Here is a 26,383-nt window from a genome sequence, read left to right as displayed (position 1 = left end):
TCAGCGAAGGAGTAAAAGACAAAGGTTGAACTTAGGGGCTCCAACAATCTCAAATTCAACTCAGTTCCCAAGTCCCTTTCCGCCAGGTCGATATTTAATCCCTCCCGGATAATCTTCTCTTTATCACAATTAGAAACCTTTGTCATATTCAAGTTATCTTGCCAGGAAACACCGAGAAGGAGAAGACCCAAACCTGCAGAAGGAGCGGCGGTATTGAGTCGGATGTGATCAATAAAGTGCGCGACGCGTTTGCACATCCGGTTTTGAATTCAGACTCCGCCTGATTGCCGGCTCTGTCACTAGTTCTCGTCGTAAATTTCGTTCTAACAAGTTTATGACCCGGCCCTTTGTGCCGAGTTTTTGCATGTTTATACACCTGCTTGACTTGCACTCAGCCTTCAGCTTATAGGGGGTCTGCAGGTAGGGAACAGCAAGAATCATCCATGGGGGAAAAGTTTGTGTCCCTATCCATGTCACAGGTGTGACCTGTTCTGTGAACCTGTGGAAAAACCACTATATCTTGTGTCAGAGGTATAACCCATTCTGCAAGCCTGTTATTACCCATAGGAAAAAGTATAGTAGGGATGGACTTGTACAGGGTGGCTGACCCCATTCCAGCTCCATCCCACCAACCTAACTTTCCTATCTGTGGGTATGGCCCTGCTCTATTCTATGTCACAGGTGTGAGTTACAGGTTTTGACCTGAAAAAGTATAAATGTATTCTGTACCAAATCAGTACATGTTGGATGGCATGAATAGCAGGTAGAACTGGTACATCAGGAAAATGCAGATTTATTAATTAGTATGAATTAGTATGAATTAGTACTAATTAATAATAATCGATACTAATTGGCACTAATTCAATTAGTATGAATTAGTATGAATTATTATGAATTCGCTAGGTTATCAAATTAATTCGTACTAATTACTACTAATTCATACTAATTAGCATGTAATTAGTATGAATTAACACAGCGATTAGCACAGATTAACATACAAATTAGTACCGATTAGTGGAGAAATAGCACAAGATTAATACCAATTAGTAGAGAAATAATACCAATTAGTATTGATTAGTAGGTTCAGGCTTGGGGTTCTTTCAATTCGAGTAAACGGCAATGGTCATTGACAGTCAAGTATACTAACGACAAACGATAAATCTATACTAGTCCAAGTCCTACGCCAAACCCACATTCAGTCATCACTTAGCTGATCAGACCCAGAATCGTCATCCACCTCATCCACATCAACTTCCACTTCCTCACTACCACCCTTAGCAAAAACGGTCTGGAGAGGTTCATCGTCACGGCGGGAATGCTGATTACTACCTTCCCCTGCCCCTGCCCCTTCTTCAACGTCATTGTTGTCTCCGTCCTCTCCATCCGAGTCGGAGTCATCACTGAAATTATAAGTCTTTTCGACGTGGCCTATGAATGGTCCACCCCTGCAGTTGTATAAATGAATGGTTAGCGGGCGGTCGAAAAACAACAACAGGAGACGTTACCGAGCATATGCATATATTTGCTTCATGATGCTATGGAAATGTTCTTCGTCCTTCCCATCTTTCATCTGAGTCAACAACTGTACCTTCCTTTCATATTCTTCCCTTATGAGTTCCTCGTTGAAAGGAGGTTTGACTTTAGCCGTTATGTTTGTATCCTTGAGTGCATTATGTATCTTAAAAAAAAGAACCTTTCAAGTACCAGTAACACCAACGACGAGTACCACAACATACCGCTGCAGCAGAAGCCGCTAGAAGAGGAATCGAAACTTCACCACCCCGCTCAGTAAATTGCTTCTCGAACAATGTCATGATAGAACCCGATCCTCCGTGGTTGAGCCATTGATGACAATGGTTCATCACCGCTTCGTGGAGGAAAGGCTTGCTCTTGAGTGGGCGTCGGCTATAAGAGGTCTACAAAGTATGAACAAATCAGATTCCGTCGTCGCCAACCAACACAACTTACGACGCACCTTTTTCCCGGATTTGGCTTTTCCCTCGGTCTTGGAGGGGTATATGTATAGGTCGTTCCTGCTCTCGACGTCGGCGATGGCACGAAAGTTGGTACCATGCACGTTATAGTGTGAAGTAACAATGGACGTTGCGATGGTCTTGCTGCGGGCACGGAATTGAAAGAAGCGTGTCATCGGCTGGAGTAAACGCAGTCGTTAGATGGTAGAACTGTGGAAATCCAAAGCCGGATACGTCACCAAACTAGCCAGATTACGAAGGAAAGTGGGGTCCTTGTCAAACTGTTCGAATATTTCACGGGCTTCGTCGGTAGTCTGCTGGTCCACCCCTTTCTGCCGTCCAACTTTGCGCGCGTTCTTCAGGAACAGGTTCTTCACGAACGCGCCGGGAGCCGCATATTTTGGAAGCATGTCTGTGAACACGGCGTATTCGAGTACATCCCTGATCGTATGTTTGATAATCTTCTTGAGGGTTGGCGGTTGATGCTTTAAAGCACACTTGCCATTGCCTATGACAGCCGTGGCCCCTTCACTCCAAACGACTTTGTTGTGTTCAGCAATTCCTCGAGAGATCCCCTGGATCACCGGGCGCTGATTCCGTAGTTAGACAGGATGTCACAGAATTAGTTAAAACTTACTTCTTTGGCGTGATCCTGATGGCGCTTTGATAGCTGCTTAGACTCAGGGATAGTCAGTAGTGAGGCCCGCTGTACATGATATAGGTTGTTATACATACATTAGTATTGATCGTTGGGGTGTTGCGTGAAGACTCCGCCGTAACCTTTTGAACCGCTTTTCTTGTAGTTATTACCTTTTTTTTGAATCTTTTCAGCTGATGGGGGGGACTCGCTTTCCTCTGAGGAGATATCGGACGCCGGTGGAGGGGACGAGCGGTCAACCACTGCACCCACATCATCGACGTCTGAGTCGAAAAGGGTATCAGTATTATCTAAAGTAGGGAGAACTGTTGTGGACGCCTTGATGACTGTCGCCTGCTAAAAAAAAAGTATAGGGAAGCAGTGAAGGTAACAAACCATTAAGACATACCTCGTAACTGAACTGTTTGGCGTTAAGAGGCGTGTCGTCCTCATCATCACTGAGCTCATCTTCTTCCTCCGACTGCGAACTGCCGTCCTTTCCTTTGCCAGTTTGACGTCCGAGCTCTTCAGATGAAGAACTATCGTCAAGTCTTGGGGATGCCCTGTGGAAAGAGATAGAGGAACCTCTGCAATACGACGAAGTATCGTAGAGGTACCTTGTGTTTGCGGCTGGGGTTCTCCTCCCTTTCTACTGTTGGACGGTTGCACTGCGGTGACTTTCGTGGTACCGGACACCTTCTCCGGAACCTTCTTTGGCTTATTGTTGGGGGCCACCACCTTTGTAACCTTTGCCTGCATGTTACTTGCTGCAGGCTTGGGTGACTTAGAGGCAACTTTGCTATTCTTCACAGCTGGAGAATAGCAAGTGCATCAGTTACATTGTCATATCAACAAGCATAGAAACCGCCTGGCCTGAGGTATCCAGCACCTCTATCATCGGAATATCTGTATCCGATTTATCGAAACTAGGCGGTCGGGCGATGCTATCGCCTACGCCGTTGTAGGAAAAGTGAGCGAGATTTATCACATGAAAACCCACGAACAGACCTGAAGCTTTTAGACGTTTCGCCTCGGCTTCTTGAATAGCACTTGAAAGGGCACGTTCGCGTTTCCGATTCTCAAATGCTGCACTCGCACCCAATCCTTTGTTACGAACGGCAGTCATCCAAACTATGAAACATGAGGGCGGCTAAGAAGGGAGGAACCAAAGAGAACGACGAACCGCCTTCCTCTTGAGCTTTGCTTTTACTCTGACGAGTAGGGAGAGCGCGCGTAGGAGCAGATTCATTGGGATCTGTCTCGCTGTTCTTCTGTTTTTTGTTCTTTTTGTTCTTGGGCACCGAGTTGTCTTCACCTTCGACCTCGTCAGTTTCGGTAAGAAGCATCTTCTTGCGACCTCTACGAGCACGAGGAGGTGCCACTTCAACGTCGCGGCTGTCATCGTTTGGATCTATGTCAACATCCATATTATTGAGCCCGGCATCATCTGTAGGGTGCAGTTAGTGCAGAGACTTAGAGTAATAAGTATACAACCCACCGTTTATGGGTGTAATTTTCTTCTTATTCTTTTCTTGCTTATTGGTAGGCTTCTTACCTTCTAAGTCATTAGCAAAAAGACAGACATGGCTGGAGTACGAAGATAGATCTCACCCTTGGTAGTTTTGGGCATGATGATGGTGCAAAGGCAGAAACCAACGAAGCCTGCTCCACGGGTCACCTACATGGCCAGACCATAATTGGTGAGTTGTTTCGTTACTCATCGATAAAACTTTTCGCGAGCCTGACAGTGAAGTAATCCAATGAGAAAAACACCGACAGGTGAACTACGCGATTTGCAAACTGGCGAATCAGGGTCGGGTTAGCCAGGCGTAGTTATCTCCTTCCTACAGCTAGGAAAGGGGACAGACTGCCGTACTGTAGAGAACGTAGGGGGGGTTAACAGATATGCCTGTAAATAAGCGAATTTTTTTTGTCGTAGCAACTCCACGCAACAGCAGGGAATGAAGGTTGTAATAGTATTGTTTTGAATGCTTCCAGTCTCAGTAGGGGTGTAACAGAAACGATCTGGTAAGTAATAAATCCTAGAACTCTTGTATCCCATGCCCAAACGCCGACAGCTGGCGAATGGTGGGGATTGTCGTGGTACGGGAAAGAGTTTGCACATGGTATGTAACACTCGTCACATATGGGGCGCAGGTCCGCAGGTTTCTCGGAGTTCCCTCACACATAGTAACACAGTAACACAGTAACACAGTAACACAGGTAGCCAAAATTTGAGATTTCTAGACAGATATAAAAAAATACACTTGCTTCACTAGTGGCTACATAGATCGTGTCCAAGATATACAAGAAATACAGCGTTCGAGTATCACAATCTATATGATACGCTCCAAAAACAAGCGCGCCATCTGGCAGTTCTTCTCTACAATCTTTGGAATGGTGTACGTGAATGCAACGGCTTTTCGCCACCTAGTCGCGTTCATAAGAGAGCCCTGGCCGGAGGAACACTCTCGCAGGCGATTAAGGAACCATTTTTCACAATCTTTTGACCAAAAGTCAATGTTGAGTCCGCCGGCCTGGAAAGGAGAAGGGCGTGGCCACCAAGACATATGAGAGGCTTCTGACGGGTTCGGATTGGCTTGATCTGGTAGTACGCAATTAAATACTGTTAGAATAATCATAAAAGCTGGAGACTTACCTTTCTCCACCATATATACGCCGCAGATCATGTCAACCTCCACAGGTGTCAGGAAGTCGTCCCAGTACCCCGCTCCCTTACTCTCCCAAAAACATCGACCTTGCCTGTACAGCCGGTCGGGGTCCCCACCAAATATGACATTCTCCTCTGGTACCGTTGTTGTCGCCATCCTCGCTATTAATCCACCAGCTAACACCGCTGCGCGGCCTCTGTCTGAACGGAAGAAGAGATCTCGTTCTCTTTCATAGCCTCGCCAATCGTGGATATCCGGCTTATAGCCTGCATGACGATAGCCGAGATGGCAGGTCGGTACCTTCTCATCCCTAGCTTCGCGAGTCGATCGGGGCAGAGGTGGTGGAAACCCGCGAACAAGGGTGTGGAATCTGATGCCGAACTTTAGCAATTGAGATGCTATGACGTGAAGTTGTGGGCCCCAAGCACAGCGAACGATGTGAAGAATGGATACGGGACACTTGAGGAGCAAAACCTTGTCCGGGGCACTACCGTCAGAATTCCTGCGTACAACGTACCAGTTCTCGCCATCGACGGTAATCGGGATGACAGAGAACTCCCAGTTTTCCATATCCCAAATATATGAGGAAGGGTCGGAGAGGTCATGGCTCGGCAGATGGAACGATGGTGTCTGTTCCTGCGATATCAGGTGGAAGAATTGACGCAGTTTCTCCATGACTTCAGCTCTAGGGTCAGGTTCGGAGAATAAGGCGTTTGCTGGGTTGCTTTGCCAGCGACCGTTGCCCAACAGACGTCGGGTGGTGTCAATGTCTTCCATCCCGACGTTTTCCCTGTCCCATTCGTCGCCAGTGAAACCATATTGTTCGTAGGCGATCTCTTCCATTGTCATAGGAACAAAGAAGGGCGGGACCTCCTCTTCTGTTCCTGTATGACCCCCAATGGTTTCGAGCGCCTCGCCTGAACTGAGTTCTGGCAATTCAATGGTTGGAGGCTCATCTGCGATTTCGCCTTCCTCATCATCTCCTTGCTCCTGACCTCCCGCACTCGGCGCTAAGTCCACAGGAAGTTCCCCATCGTTCTGCATTGCATCGACCTCCCAATCTTCGTCCGAGTCGGGATCGAAATCCCCAAAATCGCTACAGAGATCCCAGGTGTTCGAGAACCCGTCGTACCTCTTTTGCTCATTCGAAAGACGATCCCACTCGCTCTCTACTTGCCCGCGAGTGAGACATGTCCTCACTCTGAACCCGCTCCGATTATCCCAATACCAACATACAGCACCTTTGCGACCAGGTGCGTGAAATTTGGCAGCCTCTCGTTCACGATTCTCGCGGGCCTGTCGCTGACCGGGCGTTTCCAACGCCATTCGTTCCCGATTTCTCGCCTCTCGGCTCGCAAAGAACGCACGCCAAGTCTCGCCAGGCCGCTGACCGGAGTTTTTCTCAACATTAGGCGACTCTAAATCGGGTACGTTGAAGTAGCTCTGATAAGGTGCATATTCGTGTCCAGCAGGGTCTGTGAACGCCGTATGCTCGACGGAACGTGTTTCTTCAAGTACCAACGAGGGGACATCGTTTTGGCCCTTGAACAGTCTCCAGAACTCATCGTTTGAAGGGAAAACATCTACCAGACTCTCAAATTTGTGGCGGTAAACAGACCATACACCATCTTTCAAGATACTCGTTCCTGTCTCGTTGTATTTACCCTTGCTAACTGCGTTCAAGTCCGAAATTTCACCCCAGTGAACACACAGTGGCACGTTCAGCTGCCGGTAAAAGGACAACAACAAAGGCGTGGTGGGATGTGTGGCCTCGATTATACCACCTGTTCGCAGAACGTCCTTGTCGTTGGCGTACGATCTCTCAAACGCCCCAAACCACTCAGGATGTATGCCGTTGTTAGTTTGTAAATGTTCTCGCCAACTGTAATCTAGATGAAGCCTTTCTTTGCGCTTTATCCACTGCAGACCAAGTGTTCCTGCGGCAATTAACGGTAAGAAGGCATCCCTGGAATTCTGTGCGGCTTTTTGAAGTAACGCGAGCGAGTCATGACCATGGTGATATCCATATGACGCTGGATATGTCCATAGAGAGATAGTCGGGTCGATCAAGGACGCATCCGGCTTTCCCTCTGCCAGCAAAGCGAGCACCAGCTTTCGAAGATGTTTCTCTAGCTGGTCCCATGCATGCATGACATCTCTAGCAAGAAAAAACCTACGTCCGCCAGCAGCCTGGCGAACATAAGGAAAACTATCATCTTTGTGGTCAAGGCAGCTGAAAAGCGAGCCTTTGAAGACATTCCACTGAGGTACAAGTGGCAGGAAGGGATGGGATTTGTGAATCCAGTTGAACTCCTTGAGGTGGACAAGGGCGCGGTGGGTCGGGTTGGAGAAATGGAGGGCATTGTGCGAAGGTAAATGAGAAGGGGATGTTTTACGAAAGCGGCTGATGACGGTGAACAGGCGTCCATTCGCGACCAAGTGAGTGTGCTTGCCGTACACACGCGTAGAAGGCTCGTGCAGTGTGATGTTAGGCTGGGTGGAAATCTACGGTGGGTACATATCAGCTTTTACAGTTGCTATGTAGCGTGTTTTCATACTTACGAAGTCTGTACAAGCCATGATCTTGTCTTGATCGCACAATGGATGTTCGTCAATTGAACTGCTAAGTCTGAAAACTCACACCTACAGCTAGGCGAAGTATACGTGATAAGGAGTGAAGTGTATGGAGAGAGTGGTGGGGGTACAGGAGAGACCAACGATAAGACATGTGACTTTTGACGCGTCATCCATATAAGGAAGCGCCGGAGCCGGCGCTTCCTTATTGTTGTGCTATGCCTCCACCTCACGGAACGCTGTATACCGTCCTCCGCAGAGCGACGGATATGCATATCGATATCAAAATCTGCCCACCCAATTGTGTCGATCACGACGGGGATCCACAGCCCCTCATAACGATGGGAATAGATGCCGCCCGCTTCAACCAGCCATTCGTAGGTGACAAAGTATTACCGTAGTACGGACTAAAACTATCTATATAGATTGTGAGACTGCTACCGACCATGCAGTCTCCTTCTCCAACCGATGACAACCCTGCCAACTTCGAGAGCATCACTGAGCCAGAGAGCGATCCCATCGGCGACTTTGACAGTATCACCGAGCCAGAGAGCGATCCCATCGAGGACAAACCACAGGATTGTGACTGGATGGAACACAGGGATACCGTCGGTGACCATAAGTGCCCTACATGTTCAACTTTCATGAAGAGCATCGCAGTCACGCAAGTCTCGGAAAGCGGGGTGGATAACATCGACATCCCAAACGAATCCTATGATTTTCCGAGCCCATGGAAATTCCTTACAAGCCATCAACGGGAACAACAGGGTGTGTACACGTTTGACACCCAGAGGTTTCGCCCTGACAGATGTGTAGAACCCGCCACTCCTACCAAACAACGATCATATGGACTCGGGCAACCACGAACGCCCACCAAACGTAAACCGGCCGATGACCAGTATATGGGAGTTGATCCGTACGATTCAATGGCCATGTATCAGGGTCATGTTGGAGGCATGTTCTAGAGGAATACTCTGTTGATATGTAGGAGAGTTGCATTGCGTAGATCATTCTGTTGTAGATATACACCTACACGACAATTACAGATTAGTGTGACCCTCCACCCTCAGCCGCTAGACACTGAGTAGGATCTCGTAGTGCAAGTGAAGATCACTATAAGTAGTGATCAGTATAACGATAACATGACGGAAATAACAGACACACCTCTTCAGTTCACTAACTCTAAGCGGCCACACCCAGTTTTCATTGCTGGCATTCTCCCAGATCGCAAAGATGGGTCCACGCCAAGGACGACGCTCGTATGCGTAAGATGGGATCGATGACTGGCTCGGATTATCCTGGTCGGCGAATTCACGCAGAAAACACTCAATGTAGGGATTTGGAAGGAAGGGGTTGTTCTCATCTTGACGGAAGAAATACAAGTTGTAGCCGACTCGCTCGTGTTCTACGTCGACCGGAGGCGTCATTTTGGCAAGCACCAGAGTTGCATGTGGATTGGAGCTACACATGTAGCTATGCGGATACCGTCGGTGTATGGTGGGCACAGGTACGGAGAATAGTACTCCATCACCCGAGATGAAAATGGCTGGCGATGCGGGCTATACACGATGATTTTTAGTGCTTGTTGTTATATACATTCAAAACACACTTACTATGTTATTCGAATACCAATAATCTATCTGTTCATCCACTTCGTCCGACAGTGGAGGGCTATCTGGTACAGGCATAATAAAAGAAAGTTTGGATCGTGCAGAAGCTGAAGCCGGTTCGTTCTGAATGTCTCCTAGAAATAACCACTGTTCCGGGTACTGAAGATGTCGACAATCATTGTTTCGCGAACCTGAGAAGTCAAAAAGCGCAAGGAGAACCATAATCGTGGGGGATCTAAGCGATTGAAAACGAGGCATCCATCCAGGGTCAATAAGGCTGAGACCGTCCGACTATCGCACTCCTACATCCAGGAATGAAGATAGAACAACCCCCTAAGCCTCTATCCTACAGCTAGGAATAGAGGGAAGGAGGTTGGATGACGATGATGGTGGTGGGAGGAGAACAGGTGTGACTGAGAGTTGCGACACTTTGTGACGCAGTTACTTGATGTGACTCTGTTACTCAGTGTGACTACGTAACTCAATGTGACTCCGTTACTTCATGTGACAATGTGTTTTACTTAACTACCACAACGACCCCCATGCTGTTGACCGGCCTCCCTACGTCTGCCGTTAGGAGGTGGGTCAACAGTATACTCTGTGGAGGGAGGTATCTAGTCGATATAGCTTGTTCAACGGTTTATCTTCCTCTGTCTGTGGAGGGAGGTATCTCGGCGGCATCGATATGCCTCAATTTTGCGAAGGTTGTGGTGGAGAATTCACCTCAGCCGGCCTACACCACCACTTCAATCAAACGACGAATCCCCTCTGCATCGACTATGGTAACTCCCTGAGTGGAATCCCGACCCCCCCTGCCTTTTCCGACGATATTGAACTTCCAGATGACTTTGCAATACCCTACTCTATCGACAATCTACATTCTTTTGACTTTGACAGTGAACCGGTACATTTCGGTGGGGATTTCTTCGGAACAGACTACACTATGCAGGACTTGGGTCAAGCGGCAGATGCAATGACCGACGAGGACGCTCACGATGAAGATGGCGGAGATTGGTTGACCCATACTGTGGATAACAATGACGGCAGAAGCAGTTGCGCCGAAGATGAAGAAGAAGAAGAACTTGGACAACATGGCTTGGATGACTTTGATGAGGATGAGGTGAATGCGATGCACGAGCATGATTGGGAACCCACCCGAGAGGGACAGAGCGATGAAGACGATGAAGATGTGATCATCGACGAACGACTTACCGACTCAGATGATGAGGCGACCCCATTACCTGAAACTACACAACGATTGAAGATCGAAGATCGCCTTCGCCAACCCCCGTTCATTGTCCCGTTTCCAGGCCACGCAGGACACCCGTTGGAGGGAAACTCCGAGGAAGCGAACATTCACTATCGGCGGAAATTGGGTGGTGGGACAGCGTTTTGGCGACCGTTTGTCTCTGAAATTGACTGGGAGGTCGGTAGATGGGCGAAGCTACGCGGGCCCGGCTCTAATGCATTTAACGAGTTCTTGAAAATTCCAGGGGTACATTTCTTTCTTTGCATAGGTCTCCTTCATTATGTTAATCTATCTGCTTAGGTGGTAGAGGCACTCAGCTTATCGTTCAAGACAACGCAAGAACTGAACAAAATCATCGATACTCAACTACCCGGCCGCCCTCCCTTCAAACGCGAAGAGGTTGTTGTAGCCAACGAGGCATTCGAGTTCTATTACAGAGATGTTATAGAATGTATCAGAGCACTCTGGAGAGACCCGGACTTGAGTTCATACCTTATTGTCTGCCCCGAACGACACTATACCGACAACACCTGTCAGACAAGACTGTACCATAGTATGCATACAGGACGATGGTGGTGGTCTACTCAGGTGATTTCTACATTGTAAATACCTGAAACTTGGTCACATAAGACTCACATTCATTCTGTTTAGAAGGAAATTGAGAAAACACATCCTGGCGCAACAATCATACCCCTTATCGTATCCTCTGACAAAACGCAACTTACAGTATTCGGTAATAAGACAGCTTATCCTGTATACATGAGTATCGGAAATATACCAAAGGAAATTCGTCGAAAACCATCCCATGGTGCATATGTGCTTCTCGCCTATCTCCCCACCTCCAAGCTCAGCCATATGACCAACAAGTCTGCGCGCCGACGCGCTCTCGCCAATCTTTTTCATTCCTGCATGCGACACATCCTTTCCCCTTTGAAAGAAGCAGGGCTGCATGGTGTGGCAGTCACTGACGGGAAGGGTGTATCTCGGCGTGGTCACCCCATTCTAGCTGTCTACGTTGCCGATTATCCAGAGCAGACTCTAACAACGATAGCCAAAAGCAACCGTTGCCCTGCACTCTGCCCAACGGAACCCGAACAACTGGGCGACGACGGCATGAACGGACCCTTTCTAGATCTTCAAGACGCTCTCCATGTCCTCGAATCCATTGCCCACGGTCCGACCGAGTTTCATCGCCAATGTAAAGCACATGGAATGAAGCCGATCGCGGAACCGTTCTGGAAAGACTTACCCTATACCAACATCTTCCAATCAATCACTCCTGATATCCTCCACCAGCTCTATCAAGGTCTCATCAAGCATCTTGTTGCTTGGTTGATTAATATTGTTGGTGCAGCCGAGATAGATGCTCGTTGTCGACGATTCCCACCCAACCACAACATATGACTTTTCATGCGAGGGATATCCGGGCTCTCCCGCGTCACAGGAACAGAGCACCAGATGATTGGCCGACTTCTTTTAGGGCTCGTTATTGATGTTCGACTCCATGGCGCCGCTTCATCTTCTCGCCTTTGTGGGGCTGTTCGGGGTATGTTGGATTTCGTATACCTTGCCCAGTACCCTCTTCATACTACCGACACCCTTAAACTCCTCAAACAGGCCCTCACCCGTTTTCACATCAATAAAGATATATTTGTTGAGCTAGGAGCATGCACCGGCTTCAAGATTCCCAAGCTGCATGGATGCCAGCACTATGATGTCCATATCCAGAATTTTGGTACTGCCGACAATTACAACACTGAATACACTGAACGACTACACATTGACCTTGCCAAAAATGCTTACCGTGCAACCAACCATCGCGATGAGCTCCCTCAGATGGTTCTTTGGTTGGACCGCCGCGAAAAGCTCCACCGCCATATCAAGTACATCCAACACAAATTATCCGGCACCGCATCACCCCCTCTACTATACGATGTTACGCCCGGAGTGACATTCGAACGCACAATGAAAATGACGAGACATCCTACCAGAAAGGCTGTCTCGTTTGAGATCCTGGCATCAGCTTACGGTGCCGTCCACTTCAAGGACGCTCTGGCTCGTTATGTTACCAGCATACGTGGACCTGAGCTCACTACACGAGCCCTCATCCAGGAGTCACAAAATTTATACATACCTTTCACGCGAGTATCTGTATGGCACCGTGTTAAGTGGACTACTCCCGACATATATAACACAAATACAGCAGCTTCTATTGTAGTCGACAGCGCCCATATCAACCCTTCCCGTAAGAATAAGCGTGAACATGTTGTACCAGGACGGTTTGATACGGTTCTGGTAAATGTTAAAGAAGGACAAGCACTAGGTATCAAAGGTTTGTTTCGTTGTTTCTGCCCAGTGCCGTGAACTGACTTTTTGTACAGGTTATCGTGTTGGCCGTGTTCGCGTCCTGTTTACTCTATCTGATAACCATAAGAACCTGCTCTTCCAGGCTGATGAGCAGGAAAATGTAGCAGACCATCTCGCATACGTTGAGTGGTTTACTACTTTCCCTCGCAGACCTGAACCATCTCATGGACTTTACAAAATCTCCCCTTCTGTTGACGGTGTCAGTGGTTATCGTGATGCCAGCATTGTTCCGGTCTGGTCATTTAGACGTAGTGTTCACTTATATCCTAGATTTGGCCCAGTTGTACCACCGGAATGGACCTCGAGTACTGTTTTAGATCAGTGTTCTACTTTCTTTGTAAATGCTTTCAGTGATAGAAATGGTTACTACACTATATTCTAATATGATTATGTTTTTCCCCCTTCATTTCTGTGTGATAAGTTTCGCAGGAATTAACATCAATTAACATCAATTAGTGCCAATTAGTGCCAATTAGTGATTAGTAGTAATTAGTAGCAATTAGTATTCAATTAGTTCCAATTAGTTCCAATTAGTTTTACATTAGTATGAATTACTACTAATTAGTACTAATTCATACTAATTAGTAAAGTAGGTTTTTTCTGATGTACAGGACTTTGTACAGGTGGCTGACCCCATTCCACCCCTGTCCCATGCACAGAAAAACCTGCAACCTGTGGGAAAACCTACCAAGTTGGTACAGTTCAAGAAGGGAAGGGGAAGGGCCAAAGAAACAGAACTGAACAGTGAGAGATGACAACTATTATAAAAAAGGAGTGTGGGAACATAGAAATTACCTAATAACAGCTGAATATAGATGTCAGTCACAGTAGGAATCAACAGAAACATAAAAAGTACTATGGTAAGGTAGACGACATTAATAATTCACCAACCCACATGATCAAGTGTGATGACCCTTTTATATCCAAGTCCCGTACTTTTACCTCTTCCACCACTATTGTTCGTCGACCAGATACAAAATGTTAAATTTGCTTCTGGAGATCTATAGAGTTGAGTCAGAACAGTAAGTTGTGTCAAAAAAATCAATTAAAGGTTCTGATCTTGGCCTCCTGATACAGTTTTTAGCCCAGCATGGTGATTTCTGATGCCAGCCACAACAAAAGCACACCTTACACATCATGCCAACCTTGGAGGACCTGGAAAAGTGGTTCAGAGAAGAGATGAATGTGTCTTGGAGATCTCCAATGACTATTTGGAGGATTTCGAGGAATTGGGGCACTGGTAAACTTTCATAAGCCTTAGAAACCATGGCTAAATTCATTAAAAGTATATCAGAGACTTGAGATTAAATTGCAATGTCATACCACTTTGGAAGCAGCTATATAGTACTATTTAGCATGATTCTCCAGAAGAACTTTAGTGAAAACAATGTGTAGTGAAGTAGAAAGATGAAAGGGCATTGAGTGGGCACCCCGATTACCCGATTTGGTGAAACGGTGACGCGTGACGGATGCCACGTGGGGTTGGTCGTCTACTGTACCTCAGACTCAGAGGGAGGGGACTCGTGCACATGGCAAATTTCAATCTCCGCTTTAATTTACCCCGGTCCTGTCGCATAGATCATTTTTTCAAGATAATCGCGACACTTCTCCCATAATATAAGGATATAAGGATATGAAGTATGTGTACTGAAGTTCGAACAGGTTTGAACCTTTATTGCAAGTCTCTACATTTTAGGGAATTCCGAGGTGACTCTGACGGAGATAACTTGGGGGGGGGCTGTTTTACTTGTTCTCCTTTGTTCTCCCTTTCCTACAGGCCCGAAGGCTAGAGTAGTACATGCGAAGATGATGAATAATGTCTGGTAAGCTCGCAAAGTTCTCTTTTCTTTTGCGGGGGAGAAACATGCACTACACGCGGTCCGATTAAGATTGCTCACTTCAGTGACAGTAGCGATAGAAAGTAGGCACCTTCGACGATAGCCTAGCACATAATTCCCCTACTGCTCTGAAATCTGCAGGAATTTTTCAATTTTGAGGTACTCCGTTTCTTGTTATCGCGATGGGCCCAGATCGACGGAGGAACCAGTACAGGTGGTCAAGATTCACTCAATGTAAGGACAACTGGGGCCATCCAAATTGAAGTTCGACCAAGACTTCACATGCAAACCCCGAGTGAAGTTGAAATATCCAAGATTGCTCGGCGACTCGCGTTGGAGTACGAGTAGTTGTTTGTACAACGTACATAGTCGACTTACAACTGTCACCTATTGTTCGTAGTCCCATCTTCAAGTCAAGATTCAATAGGAGGAAGGATGTTTCAGGAGTGTCTGAAAGAACGTCAGGACGTTCCTAGTGACAAGAAGCTCGAAAGACTCACTCCTCCGTCAATCAAGACTGTCTCGCCATTGATATACCAATTCGCTACCAAACACAGGGCAAGTGCGCCAACGTCCCGTCTGGTACCACCAGTCTTCAAAGCTGGAACTTCGAACCCGATTTTCTTATCGGGAGGGAGGACAGAGACCCCGGCTTTGTTGGACAAACCGGAAGCTGTCATCTAGTACGCGTTTCGTGAACTCAAGGGTTCCGCCTGTTACAGTCCTAGAACATACTTCTGTAGCGAATAGACCTGGAAAGTATCACTCGTTAGGTTTCAAAAATGCCCGTTTCGTCGGCACGAGCTTACCTGGAGCGATTCCGTTCACGCGGATACCTAATGGAAGGAGTTCATGAGCGAGAGTTGATGTTGCGTGTCCAATGGCGCTCTTGGAGAATAAATAAGGGTATGACCATCCAGAGGTGGCAGAGTCCTAAATGTTCGGTATACGTTAGCGAGGGACGGTAGTCATTTCGACAAACTGACCTTGGTCCAACCATTCATGCTACTAGTCATGATCACTTGCGGAACAAATTTTTTTGTAACTTGTTCCGTCGAATTCTTCCATTTCTCCAACAGAGGAAGGAACGCAAATGTCATCCAGTATGCGCTTACAGAATTGGTGTTCAAAACGTTGTTAAAATCTTCCTGTTTGATAGCATCAAAAAACGCTGAAACATAGGCTGATGAGCTGGGGATGGTGGGTGGTACGAAATTTCCGGCCATGATTCCGGCGTTGTTGAAGAGGACTGTGACGTACGGCTCTCGAGAGCCGATTTCTTCAGCAAGTCGTTTGGCTTCGGACTGATTAGTGAAAGGTAATGAGCAGGCATTGATTGAAAAATCTGATGTTAATACGCACTTTCAAGCTAATATCACCCTCCAAACCGATCATCCTACCTCCTCCTGGAATCTTTTCAGCTGCTTCGTTGTATATCCTCGCGATCCTGTCTAGGAATGTCGGGATGAGGGCTTCAAAGTTGACTTAAAGGTGACTCGACCTATCTAAATTTGATTGCCCCGGTCCAATGATGTAGACTGTTGCGCCGTTGGTTAACAAGGTTGAGCCGATCATTAGCCCGATACCCTGCCATGATCATTATGCCAACCGTGAGCCTGAAGTCGATATGAAAAGTAAATGACAGACTGACGCTTCCTCCTCCCGTTACAACAGCGACCACCCCACGTAGGTCAAACAAGTTGCTAGCGTGTTGCTCTTGCAGGTTAACGTCGTAAACCATGGTATCCAGTATCCTCCAGCAGGTGAGAGTATCAAGGCAAGATGTGTCAAAGACATTTCTCACCGTCTCCAGCTTGTGGAAAATAATCTCCAGCACGAGACTCGATACAAGCGGGTATACCGTATGATTCTGAGTAAGAAAAATAATTGTTGTCGGCCCGTATAAGTTGCGAGTAAGGGTGTGTGAAGCGTGTGAGGAATCTATATTTGACGGTGAGTCAGGTGCACATGTTAGAACCTCCACTGCAGTCTCCTCCACTCCTGCGAATCAACATCTCTTTAGTCGAACCATTTCATAAAGGACAAAACATCTCGTCGAAGCAAAAGCCGACCTGAGAGATTACCTGGCCGAAACTGATAGATTCTCCTTATTCTGCAAAAAGAAACCGCTCACTGCAAAGTATTGAGATTCACTAGTTGTCATCAATGGTCATCGATGTGTACATGTGTTGAACTCCCTTACCAGTGGTACGGTCAAGTATAGCGTAACACGACCTGCATCAAAGTTTAGAGGGAAGATTCATCTGTGATATCTGAACTACGGAATAATGAGCTGGAGAAGTCCAATGTCAGACTCGTGTTGCGTGGGAGTACATTACATTACCGGTTCGCGACACCCACTGGTTCACCTCAAACTTTTAACTACGATGTCCAATGCCACACATCATAGCCATGATGCACCACCAGCATCGTTCGCTCCTCCAGAACCTCTACCCAACCGCTTCTCCGCGACTCAACATCTCTTTCGTCAAACCATCTCTCACTCTCAACGACGAACTCTTTGCCAAACCCTTGTTGAGGCAGAAACCGATTTGAGAGCATACCGGGCTTCGATTAATCAATTGAAGACAACTATCATTGTGTTAGAGACGAGAAGGGATGCCTTAGAGGCGACTGTGGCGAAATATCGGACATTGTTATCACCGATTCATCGTATGCCACCGGAGATATTGACCCATATCTTCTCGTTCTGCTGCGAAGAAAATCTCTTGTCAAAAACAAATCCACCGGCCGTCATTACCCTGTCTGCTGTATGTGGACGCTGGAGAGAGATTACTTTGGCCGTACCCCGCCTGTGGTGGACGATTTCCATTTGTATCGGTGATTGGTATCCTCGCAGTGAGGGTTCCTCGTTCGGCCATGATTTGTCCCATCTACTCGAAATATTTATGGAACGATCGAAGGAGGGACCATTGCACCTGGAATTTAGTGAATTCTACCACGAATCACACATACGTGCTCTCGAGGCTGAGCTTAACTGCCTTTTGCATGAATCTAATCGCTGGCGGAGTTTGACATTCCCCGGGGGAGGGTGTTCTCACCTTAGCGAACTACCATCCCCATTTCGACGTCTTCGAGGACGTCTCTCAACCTTGCAACACTTGCACCTGGATTTTGGAAGTTGGAACAGCGAAGAATCAAGTTTGATTGCCTCTGATTTTGCCCTCTTCAGCGAATGTACCTCCCTCAGCTCCCTCAACATATATCGCGGGTTTCGCCTCAACCCCGAATTCACGTACAATTTTCCATGGTCACAGATTCGATCATTAGAGCTATTAGACTGCCAGTCCTCGCATGCGGTACAAATCATGGCACTTTGTACCAATATTCAGGAAGTGGAGCTGAGCCGCGTAAACGATTTATTAGAGACTGACCCCTTTCAAGCTGTCACTCTTCCGGAACTGCGTTCCATGTCTGTTGAAGGTTGGAAGGACCATGCATCGTCCTTATTTCAATCCTTCACCCTCCCGTCTCTATCGTTCCTCAAAATTGGTGTTTGTTCCCATTCGACACACTGGGTCCCAGATGTTATGGCAACGTTCCTTCTTCGTTCATCGTGTTTCATCACATCATTCTCGTTAGCGTCGGCTACCCTCTCCGACTCAGAGATAGTCAACCTCCTTATCCTCATGCCAACGCTTACTGAGCTCTCCGTCGAAGAATGCGAAACTTTGTATAGCGAGGACTTCACACTGCAGCCACGCAAGAACAAAATTGTCACAAAAAGGTTCTTGGAAAACCTCGTCATTGACACAGGGTACAAACCCCGCACTCTCCTTCCTCAACTAGCTGACCTCTCCTTCACCGCTTTTCCACTCGAACCTGATACTCGACGAATTCTCGAACGGGCGCTTGCATCGAGGCTTCCTACTATACGCGCATTCACCCTCATAGTCGTGGTCTCAGGGGTAATCGAACAGGAACCGGATTTGTCGGATTACGATTCGTTGTGGTGTTTTAGAGACGCAGGGGTGCGGATCCATCGTTCGTTCACGACATCCATTTACTGGTGACGAGATGAACGCGGTTGGATGCAACAAGGCGTAATTTCAAAAACAGTTCGCTTTGCGACGTCAGTCGTTTTACTGTTGGCCTTGTCCATCGAGTGCTAATCAGTGTTTCTTCATCTGAAGTGATAACTGCTTTTCTTGAAAATCCGTTTACTTATGCGATTGGCGTAACGCCTACGTCGTGAATCTTGGCAGCCCCTCGCAGGAACCCGATTGAGCCTTGGTCAGTTGGTAGCCTCGCGATAGAGCGGGTTAGTATGATTGGTGATGGGCAAGGAACTGGAAGGTTGGGAGTACCAGAGGTCCTTGGTATGACATGGACTGCGAAACTCGTAATTAGTATGAATTGTATCTTGATGGTTGTCCACACATCTACACATTTTCCGCCCTCTCGGCATTCGGTTGACCGAAGAATGGCGTTGGAAACGGCGCCGATAAAATCGAGCCTAATAGATGACCGAGCGTGTGAAGCACATTCGTCCTCGCGTCTCTGCCCTCTCTACCACGATGACCTCAACTACACCACTTCCAACGCTGAGAGCCTCGCTAGAAAAACACAATGAGACGTTCGAATCACTCTTGAAGCTTATACCAGCAAAATTCTATCTTGTCCAGAATCTCACGGACGAACAGGTGGCTTTTTTTGACAACGGACAAACAATAATCATCCTGAAATGGGTTTCCCCCAGATTGCGTCAAAATTTCAGAAGAATAGTAAAAATCAAAAGGCTCCCAAGCAGGCTATCAAAGAAGCGTCGAAAAAGGCTAGGAAGGAAAAGGTATGTCCGTTCAGAACTGTCGATCTACGTTGTACTGCATCTCACAACCATTACACAAAAAACACCCTTTTTCCTAGCTCGATCCAGCGAACCAAAAAACGATAGTCGACTTGCAAAACGAGACAGCTGAAGCTCAGAGACAGGCAAAAGGCAAAGGCAAACGGAAAGCTCTCAGCGACGAGGAAGAAGACGGTGGAGATGATGATGACGTTGCTTTCGACGTCGATATTCAGATGGACGACGACGACTCGGGAGTGGATGAAGAAGAAGTCGATAAAATGGATGTAGTCGACGCACCTCTCGTACCTATGGCGCCCACAAGCGATATAGCATCTCTACGGGAAAAGCTTCATGCGAAAATGGCTTCACTAAGGCGAGGGAATGCTCAGCGACCGAATGGACAAGCGGGCGATAGGGACGAGCTTCTTGAAGAGCGGAGACGACAGAGAGCAGCGATGCGGGAACGGAGACGGAAGGAAACGAGGGAAAAGAAGAAGAGGGAAGAAGAGATGAAGGGTAAAAAAGCAAAGGAGAAACAGCAGAACGATAAAGTACAGGCGGTGCAACCTAAACCTACCAAGGTTCGTTCTTTCATCCTTATTTTTTTCACCATGAACTGAAATCGATGTACCGGGTAGACACAACTTCTCGTACCGGACCCTAAGCCCTCCGTCCTCTCATACAACCCCCACTCGAAACTTACCACTGTTGCATTTTCCTCGATATCCCAACCAAACGGTGCTGGTCCATCCAACCCGAAAAACGCTCGACTCAAGACCACCTCTGACCCTCACCAAGCCCTTTCTCAGCTTGCTGCTCGGAAAGAAAAGTTGGCTTCGTTACCTGAGGAGAAACGGAAAGCTGTTGAGGAAAAGGAACGGTTTGAGAAAGCCGAAGCGCGACTGGAGGGTGTCAAAGTGAAGGATGATGAAGCACGGTTGAAGAAGGCGGCCAAGAGGAAAGAGAAGGAAAAAGCAAAGACCAAGAAAACTTGGTGAGTCATTACAACGTTTGTTCGAATCAACCTCTTTTATCGACATTGGTTTTTCTAGGGATGAGCGAAAAGAACAACTGGCTGCGTCGACGGCCGCCAAGCAGAAAAAGCGTGCTGATAATATCGCTTCTCGGAACGAGCGTAGGAATGACAAACGAAAAGGTGTGAAGATAAAGAATAAGGCACGGCCTGGATTTGAAGGCAAGGCCTTTGGGAAAGGTAAAGCCAAAGCAGGCGGGAAGGGGAAGTAGACATTCACTCAGTTTGTTCTCAGTACTCATACCATTCCCAAACAAGTCGACTTCGTAGCATGTGGGTCATTTAGTGGACGGGCGTGTGGTTGTCTAAATGAGCAGCGGTCATACGACATAAACAATACATACTTATCATCTTCATAGCCCCCGTAGTGTCTCATACATCAGTCAAAGGGTACTGGTCTAATGCCCGGTCCTGAAAGCCTCTCCCCTGGTTTTTTCAGCTTATCCTTCTCGGCCTGTGCTGCCCCAAACACGGACGGTACAGGTATACCACAACAATCACCCCATCCCACCTCCCGCTGACCTGCTCCACCTAAATCTCCACCTAAATCTCCACCATTGATAAGCTTCCCAGTTATGATTTTACCGCTAACGACATGTGAGTGGGCATGTCCCTCACACGAGTGAGGGTCACTTCCTGCCTCGAGAGGTGGAGGGCCGTCGTAAGGTAGGATAGATCCGAAGAGAAAATGCTGCATGACGGGGAGTTTGTTGAGTACTTCTGCGCGGTACATTTTGATCATTCCCGAATTAACTTTGTCCCATGTTTTAACCTGCAGAGAGAGACCCATCAAGAGTGAATTGTGGAGTATATCGGAGAACGGGTAGCTTACCGCAGAGATATCATCCAACATGGGTGAATGCCAACGTAGCGAGGCGGTTTTGATCTAGAACACGATTTAACACGACGATGGAGAGCTCGAAGAAACAGCTTACAGAATTGATGAACTGGATGCAAGCGAAGTAGATGTATTGCTTCGCGTATTCTTCGACAACTTCGGCGTCATGAATGGCTTTTGGTCGAATGTACTTGTGACCTGTGACATTCAGATCAGCCATGTCGGATTGCACATGCACTAAAACTAAGAAAATGCACCTCTCAGCTGTGCGGATCCCCATAAGAATGGCAAAAAATGGTAGTCGTCCAAGCCCCATACGCCATGAGATCCCGCTGGTTCGAGCCAATAGGTTGACTGTAAGACACGCATCACGCCGATATATCTGTAGGGAGGCTCTTCTTCAGACTAGCAACAAGCGAATTCAGCGGGTTGAAAGCTCACTTCCAAAAGACTTTGATTACTAACGCCTTGTGGTCAGTTTCCTTGACCACACCAAAGCGTTCGAGGCATATTCTGCAAAATTCAAAAAAGAACCCCGAGTTAGTCAATAAGAATCGAAACTATTGCGATACGTACATCCAACACAGGAAGTTAAGCTCCATTCCGCTACCATAGTCAATTCGCGATCGACTTCCCCAGGCTTCGTTGAAGTAGACAGAAATTTCCGGTATTGACTCTGCTGGTAGACCCGGAATCTCAGCGTGTAGACTCTCGGAAGCCTATATGGCAAGTTATTTGATTGATGCTCTCCGTCACACTCAGATCACGCACCTTTTGAACTTTGTCGTAGAACGTCCTAAACGCCGGATTTCCGAATCTTGATGCAGAGTTCTCGACAGCGGGCGTATCTCTGGCAATCTCTTCCACCCTTGAAAGTGCATTCAACACCGCCTTTACCCCCTAATAATTGAAGTCAGACACTATCTAATCGCAAGAGTGGTTGGCCTTACATCCGACTCTTCACATTGATCTGACAGTTTCGCGCCCACAACCGCTTCGTTCAGGGTTTCAATATAGGTGGTGATCCTCTTGTGTGTTTCGGATGATTGGAACCATTCCAATTGAGTTGGCGAGAGAAGAGCCTTTCGTGGTGGTTGGTACGAGGAGGAAGACATGCCCAAGCGGCTTAGCGAGCGATTAATATCTGGCTTACATAAACCTTTTGCCCTTGTTCCCCCCCGTCAAAGTTTGCGGTCATGAGCGAGCCATCCTCAAGACCGTCCACGGATTATGCAACGGCAACACACGGGCCACTCCCCCTGTTTGATGTCCAGCTACGGTTTCTGAGCGATAGCTACATAGGTCTGTTCATCGAGCGGTGAGTGGGCCATGAATCGCGCGCTCTCGGTTTACCATTTACCCTGATACTTGTAGTAAACGAATCGAGGAAATATAGTCAGTCTCGCCTACTATCCTTTAGGGACTTTCCCCAACCATCTCACCTGAATAGCGTTGATTCTCTCGTCAAGTTGCATAAGAAGATCAAATCTATCGACTCTTTCCTCGATGATCGGAGTGATCTCAATTCTACACGGAGTGCCTGGTCGGAGGTTAGAGAGAATGTAGAGCGTGGTCCGTGACCGTCATGTTTGATTCTTCCATGCGCTCTAATCTGTTCAAGTTACGCAGAAGTTCACGCGAGACAGGCTTTTCTCGCCACACTAATCGCAGATATCATACAACCTCTCACGAACTTCAAGGTATATCCAGCATCTTTTGTAGGGCGTGTTATCAACCAATTTTGTGCTCAATAGGAAACCCAAGAACGAACGAGGAAGCGTATCAAAGAGGACTTGAAAGACTCCGGCTTGGCGTATCAAGAATATGCGGAGGTTACGTTACCAAAGCTGAAGAGTAGATATCAAAGGAAAGCTCAGGACGTCGAGGTACGCGCTCAAAGCATCTAGGGAATGCTGTTTCTAACTCCAGTCATTGTACAGGAATCGAAGAAAGCTGTTGTTGCCCCAACTTCACAACCACCAACCGGTTCTGCTCCAGACTATCAAGGTCTCAAACAATCCTCTCAGCCTTCATCTCGTCCAACAGTAACCTCCCCTCAACCTCTGCGCGCCCTCGATCGTCGACCGTCAAGCGGCACAAGTGGTCGTAACAGATCACCCAGCTCTTCCGCAACCGCCTTTTCGGACCTTGCGAAAGAAGGAAAGAAACAACTCAATCACCTCATTGGGTTCCTGGACAAGGGTGGATCTGTCAATGCGGGTAGCGGGGGAAAGGAAACCCACGCATTGAGGACTGTTCGCGCGAAAAGAGAGCTTGATGAAGCTGATAAGGAGTATCGGAAGGGTGTTCATTGGCTAGAGACGTTGAGGTTAAGGAGGATAAGGACGCTTGAGAGCGGGTATAATGTACGCTTCAGATCTGATTGCTGTCTCGATTGCACCACCTCAAATTTCAGCTACGTTACAGAGTGTGGTCTTGCTCGTGGAAGAAGGTGCAGCTACGATCAAGAAGCTGCTAGAGAAGTACACCGATAATATGACGTGGGTACCCTTTATTTCTCGTTGTTTTTTCTTATCAACGAATCCTGCAGCGCAACCTACGCAACCCAGACACAACTCTACTCCCACGCACACTCAGTCGCCTCCAAGATATCGCCTGAAAAGGACAAGGCCAAAATCACTTCAATCATACCTAAAGCTACAATTGATCCAGTCCTTTATCAGAACTGTATTGTCGGAGAGTGCCGTGATTTGATTTTTGGGTTCAGTTTGTTGGATTACGCAACGACGAAAAACCTGCCGGAGGGGGAGGTGCCCAAGATAATACGGATATGTATTGCAGAGATCGATAAGAGGGGATTGGACGCAGAAGGAATCTACCGCGTGAGATCCGTCCTATAGATCGCAAAGTATGCTCTGCTTACCGTCCGATAGGTTTCAGGCCGGCACGCGATCGTTCAATCGATGCAACACGAATTAGAGAAGGACGAGCGAGCATTCTCGTTCAGCCCAAAAGATGATATCTTTGCGGTAGCTTCGCTTCTGAAGGTGATTTTCTTCCTTTCTTTGCTCTCCGCAGACCTTGAACAAGTTTGAACAGCTTTACCTACGCGAACTTCCCGAACCCGTGTTTCGGTTCTCATTGCAGGAGAGGATACAACATTCAGAAGATCTTGGTCAGTGCTAGCATAGATGTCAAAATACCTCAACCTCTTACGCCCTCCCAGCCGATCACGTCTCCAACAACTTTGTCCTCTTACGCGCAAAAATGCGCCGCCTGCCTCCCGTCCATCTCGCGACGCTTAAGGCCCTCGTTGAACATCTCTCCCGAGTAGCAAGTTGTTTCGATAAGAATAAGATGGACCCCAAGAACCTTGCCATCGTTTTTGGAGGCGTTATATTTGGTATTGAGGACGATGTACCGAAAGACGGGCTGTTGGGTGTGCAGAATTTCAAGGATTCGTTGATGGAGGATCTTATCACGAATGCTGGAGTGCTGTTCCGTGACGATGTTCATGACCACACCACCAATACCACGACCGCTGCAGCCACCACAAACACTGCTACTACCAACACCACCGCTACTACCGATACCAACACCGACGCTCCTTCACCTGACCACCCACTTCCTCCGATGCCAGCAGATCAGGAACCAGCGGAGTTATATTACGGTTCAAAGACGACAAGGATTCAGGTCACTAATGTCCCACCTCCTCTAATCTCTCCCTCAGTATCCCCAGAAGATTTTACCCCTGCGTTACCTCCGAGACCGGCGAACAGTATTCATCCGTCTGCGAGGTCGCCTACGAAGGAACGTATGGATTTCGGTGGGAGTCCACCGGTGCTTCCGGTGCGACCTTCTCAGCGACAGGGATTGTACCCACCTTCACCTAAATCATCGATGTTGGAGAGTGCTAGTGAGGAGACTGATGAGTTGGAGAGCGGGGAAGAAGATTCTTCCTCGTCTGTTAGAGGAAGACGGACTGAGAGGTCGTAATGTTTTTTGTATTGACGGCTGGTTCCGAGGGTATGTTTTTTCTTCTGTTTCACGAGTGAGATTGGGTTGTACATTCTATACTTTGTATACCTGTATTTCAGGTTTTATGGTGTTTTCTAATATCATGAGAACGATACCCAACCGATACAGTATGGGCGCGCGGTTTAGATTGTGGTTCACGATTTTTCTGAGCTGAGCTGGCTTTATGAGAATGGACAGCGACTCAGACTAAAAACACTGTGCTCCCTGCAAGGCTCGAACTTGCGACCTCAGGATTACTGTTCATTTATGAACATCATACTCGATATGAGACCTGCGCTCTAGCCAACTGAGCCAAGGAAGCGTTACTAATTCTACAACGATTAAGTATCAGGTTACAAAAATTGAAAACAGCTCAACCTTGAAATATGGCGCCTTCAATGGTATGGCTATATAATGGATGACTAGATGACTTCCCGTAAGGATTATTTGTTCAAAATCCTTGTGATTAATGCTCTAAATCATCGGAGATATCTTAAGCGAGTTACCTGGCAACAAAAGAAAACAGAATCTGACATTGAGAGTTTAGAAAGGCCCCTAGCAATAGGGATCCCTAACCCCTATCCGGATAGGAATGGGGGGGAAATATAGCCCCATCCGGATAAAATCAGGCCAAAAATTTGCCAGTCCCTGGGCCAATTTTCCGGATAAAATCGTGGGGTCTGGCTCCGACCAGCTCGGTGGCCGGCCATGCCGGTAGACGTCGGCTCCACCTCCAATTTGTACGGTAGAGGTTAAAGGAAAACTTTTCCCCCATATTTACATAATAAACAAAAGAATTTACTC

General features: G+C 47.4%; 4 protein-coding genes and 1 non-coding gene across 6 annotated transcripts; 2 read left to right on the top strand and 3 right to left on the bottom strand.

Annotated features, from left to right (window-relative positions):
• Positions 1-14,882: 14,882 nt before the first annotated feature.
• Positions 14,883-17,243, bottom strand: E1B28_006648 (uncharacterized protein). Of its 2 annotated transcripts, XM_043151339.1 has the most exons (11): positions 17,124-17,243; positions 17,005-17,053; positions 16,572-16,921; positions 16,422-16,507; positions 16,283-16,367; positions 15,907-16,224; positions 15,730-15,853; positions 15,656-15,672; positions 15,421-15,600; positions 15,012-15,370; positions 14,883-14,951 (listed from the first exon to the last, which is right to left on the bottom strand). In XM_043151339.1, exons 3-10 carry the CDS (start codon positions 16,659-16,661, stop codon positions 15,341-15,343), a joined length of 930 nt encoding a protein of 309 aa, XP_043012434.1. In that variant the 5' UTR covers positions 16,662-16,921; positions 17,005-17,053; positions 17,124-17,243; the 3' UTR covers positions 14,883-14,951; positions 15,012-15,340. The 2 variants fall into 2 exon arrangements, with proteins under 2 accessions (XP_043012434.1, XP_043012433.1); XM_043151338.1 differs by having other exon boundaries at positions 15,421-15,672; positions 16,572-17,073.
• Positions 17,244-17,307: 64 nt separating this feature from the next.
• On the top strand, positions 17,308-18,954 carry E1B28_006647 (uncharacterized protein; the record flags this gene model as incomplete). The annotated part of the gene is made up of 1 exon (XM_043151337.1): positions 17,308-18,954. The coding sequence occupies one exon, from the start codon at positions 17,308-17,310 to the stop codon at positions 18,952-18,954; it is 1,647 nt and encodes a 548-aa protein (XP_043012432.1).
• Positions 18,955-19,404: 450 nt separating this feature from the next.
• E1B28_006646 (uncharacterized protein) lies at positions 19,405-20,975 on the top strand (the record flags this gene model as incomplete). Its single annotated transcript, XM_043151336.1, has 5 exons — positions 19,405-19,584; positions 19,641-19,730; positions 19,808-20,311; positions 20,369-20,724; positions 20,783-20,975. 5 exons carry the CDS (start codon positions 19,405-19,407, stop codon positions 20,973-20,975), a joined length of 1,323 nt encoding a protein of 440 aa, XP_043012431.1.
• A 167-nt stretch (positions 20,976-21,142) lies between these two features.
• Positions 21,143-22,716, bottom strand: E1B28_006645 (uncharacterized protein; the record flags this gene model as incomplete). Its single annotated transcript, XM_043151335.1, has 8 exons — positions 21,143-21,535; positions 21,596-21,649; positions 21,699-21,799; positions 21,859-21,983; positions 22,043-22,114; positions 22,178-22,320; positions 22,373-22,501; positions 22,552-22,716. 8 exons carry the CDS (start codon positions 22,714-22,716, stop codon positions 21,143-21,145), a joined length of 1,182 nt encoding a protein of 393 aa, XP_043012430.1.
• A 3,082-nt stretch (positions 22,717-25,798) lies between these two features.
• On the bottom strand, positions 25,799-25,901 carry E1B28_006644. The gene has a single exon. It is a non-coding gene; the product is annotated as a tRNA-Met (tRNA).
• Between the last annotated feature and the right edge of the window lie 482 nt (positions 25,902-26,383).

Source organism: Marasmius oreades, chromosome 3, assembly GCF_018924745.1.
Source record: "Marasmius oreades isolate 03SP1 chromosome 3, whole genome shotgun sequence".
NCBI classification, from domain to species: domain Eukaryota; kingdom Fungi; phylum Basidiomycota; class Agaricomycetes; order Agaricales; family Marasmiaceae; genus Marasmius; species Marasmius oreades.
Note: the sequence above shows the minus strand (reverse complement) of the source record. Positions and strands in the feature narration are given on the sequence as shown.